We start from the raw sequence: 2968 nt of genomic DNA on the forward strand, positions 1-2968 counted from the left end.
TGGGGAGGGGTTAGATGTGATTTTGGGTGGATTTTTGGGGTAAAAAGGCCAAAACTTGCCAATTTTGGGGCCTTGAAACGTGGTGACGCGAGGATGGAATGTGGATGTAAGTTGAGGGTTTTTGGGGTGAATTTGGGGGTTTTGGGGGTCTGAAAGTTCATATTTGTGGCTACAAGTAAATATCTTGAGATATTTAGGGTCAAAACCCCCTAAATATCTCAACTTTGGGCCTACGAAACCCAACTTTTTGACCTACCACCATAATCGACGCCTCTACTCTTCATTTTTGGGTCAAAAACCCCCCAAAATCCAGTTTTTATGCAATGAAACCCAAATTTTTTTGGTCTACCACCCAACCATTGCTGTCACTCTTAATTTTGGGGCAAAAACCCCTAAATATCTCAACTTTGGGCCTACGAAACCCAACTTTTTTGGCATACCACCATAATCGACGCCTCTACTCTTCATTTTAGGGTCAAAAACCCCCCAAAATCCCATTTTTATGCCACAAAAACCAACTTTTTTGGTCTACCACCCTACATTCTTCCTCTGGCCTTCGTTTTGGGTCAAAAACACCCTAGAAAACCCATTTTTGGGCCTACGAAACCCAACTTTTTTGGCCTACCACCATAAGTGATGTCTGTAGAGCTAGTTTTTGGGCCAAAAAACCTCAAAAATGGTACTTTTTATGCTTCTAACTTTAATCAAACCCCCTTAATTCCTTGCAGTAGACACCCCCGACCCGGTCAAGATCAGCGTCCATGTCTTCCCACCTTCCTTCGTGGATATCTTCATTTTGGGTCAAAAACCCCCCAAAATCCCATTTTTATGCTGCGGAACCCAACGTTTTTGGTCTACCACCCTACATTCTCCTTCTGGCCTTCATTTTGGGCCAAAAAACCCTAGATATGTCAACTTTGGGCCTACAAAACCCAACTTTTTTGGCCTACCACCATAATCGACGCCTCTACTCTTAATTTTTGGGTCAAAAACCCCCCAAAATCCCATTTTTATGCCACAAAACCCAACCTTTTTGGCACCCCACCATAAATGACTCTTCTACTCTTAGCTTTGGGTCAAAAATCCCTAAATATCTCAACTTTGGGCCTACGAAACCCAACTTTTTTGGCTTACCACCATAAGTGACGCCTCGAGTCTCAATTTTTGGGTCAAAAAAAGCCCAAAATAGGGTCCAACCTCACTAAAACCCCTTTTATTTCATGCAGTAGACACCCCCGACCCGGCCGAGATCAGCGTCCGCGTCTTCCCCCCTTCCTTCGTGGACATCTTCATTTTAGGGGCAAAAAATGCCAACTTTGGTCCTATGAATCCCAACTTTTTTGGTCTATCACCCTACATTCTCCTTCTGGGCTTCATTTTGGGCCAAAAAACCCTAGATATGTCAACTTTGGGCCTACAAAACCCAACTTTTTTGGCCTACCACCATAGTCGATGCCTCTACTCTTCATTTTGAGTCAAAAAACCCCAAAAAACCCAATTTTGGTCCCTCAAAACCCAGCTTTTTTGGCCTATGTCCCCACTTTCAACCATCATCTTTACTTTGGTGTGGAAAATTCCCTAAAAACCCCATTTTTGGGTCTACAAAACCCAACTTTTTTGGCCTACCACCATAAGTGAAGCCTCGAGTCTCAATTTTTGGGCCAAAAACCCCCCAAAATGGGGTCCAACCTCACTAAAACCCCTTTTATTTCATGCAGTAGACACCCCCGACCCCGCCGAGATCAGCGTCCGCGTCTTCCCCCCTTCCTTCGTGGATATCTTCCTTAGTAAAACAGCCAAGTTGAAATGCCGGGTGAGCAACATGGCCAACGTGGACGGCCTGGAGGTGTCATGGTGGAAGGAAAAAGGGGGTCGGATGGAGACATCCGTGGGGCAGAAAGTCCTACAAAGCAATGGGTTCTATATGGTGGAGGCCACGACTTCGGTGTGCGTGGATGAATGGGACGGAGGGGACGCCTACGTTTGTAGGGTCAACCATCCCGAGTTGCTGTTTCCAGTTGAGGAGAGGATGAAGAAGACGGAGGGTGAGTTGGGTTATATGGGGTTATGGGGTGTCTATGGGACTCTATGTGGCTCTATGGGACTCTGGGACTCTCTAAGGGGTGTCTGTGGGGGGATATGGGGAGATATGGGGGGTTTGGGTGGGATAAATGGGGGTAATTGGGGGGATATGGGGGGATATGGAGGGTTTGGGGGTTATATAGAGGAGATATGGGGGGATATGGGGTGTCTATGGGGGAATATGGGGAGTATATTGGGACATAGGGGGTATATGGGGGAGAAAAGGGGATATGGGGGGTATATAGGGGTATATGGGGAGATGGGGGGTATATAGGGGGGATAAATGGGGTCTATGGGGGGATATGGGGTGTCTATGGAGGGATATGGGGTATATGCAGGAGATTTGGGGGATATAGGGATAATAGGGGGAAAAATGGTGGAAAATGGGGCAAAAATGGGTAATGAATATAAGTACCACTTTCTACAACCTCAGAAAACCACTAAAAACCCAAAAAATGCCCTTTTCCCCCCAAAACAATAGCAAGAAACGCCCGCCCCCCCCCTCCATCTCCATCTACCCTCCACCAATTGGTTGATTTTGGATTAAAGTGGGGAAAAATGGGGGTAAAACGGGGTAAAATAGCCAAAAAATGGATAAAATGGGGGAGAATCGGGTTAAAACGACAGACTGGGGGTAAAAATGGGGTAAAAGTGGGGCAAAAATGGTGGAAATTGGGCAAAAAAATAGGCCACAAAATGTCGGTAAGTAATGATAGAAAATGCTGGCAGATACTGGAGAAAATGGGCAAAAAACAGCCAAAAATGGTCAAAAATATGGGGAAAAAAGGCGAAACTGATGTAGGTTAGGATGGCTATGACCTAAATAGGCACTAAAAACCCCCAAAATGCCCTTTTTTCCCCCCAAAACAACAGCAAGAAACGCCCG

The 2968-nt window shown here is 45.8% G+C and overlaps 1 gene segment (V, D, J or C); it reads left to right on the forward strand.

Moving 5' to 3' along the window:
- The window catches only part of LOC107307035, a 21322-nt gene that overhangs the window by 6284 nt on the left and 12070 nt on the right, over window positions 1–2968 (forward strand). Inside the window, 1 exon segment of the C gene segment in view lies at window positions 1719–2045. Within this exon segment, the coding sequence occupies window positions 1719–2045 (327 nt within the window).

The sequence above is a fragment of the Coturnix japonica genome, unplaced genomic scaffold (genome assembly GCF_001577835.2).
Source record: "Coturnix japonica isolate 7356 unplaced genomic scaffold, Coturnix japonica 2.1 chrUnrandom469, whole genome shotgun sequence".
Classification (NCBI taxonomy): domain Eukaryota; kingdom Metazoa; phylum Chordata; class Aves; order Galliformes; family Phasianidae; genus Coturnix; species Coturnix japonica.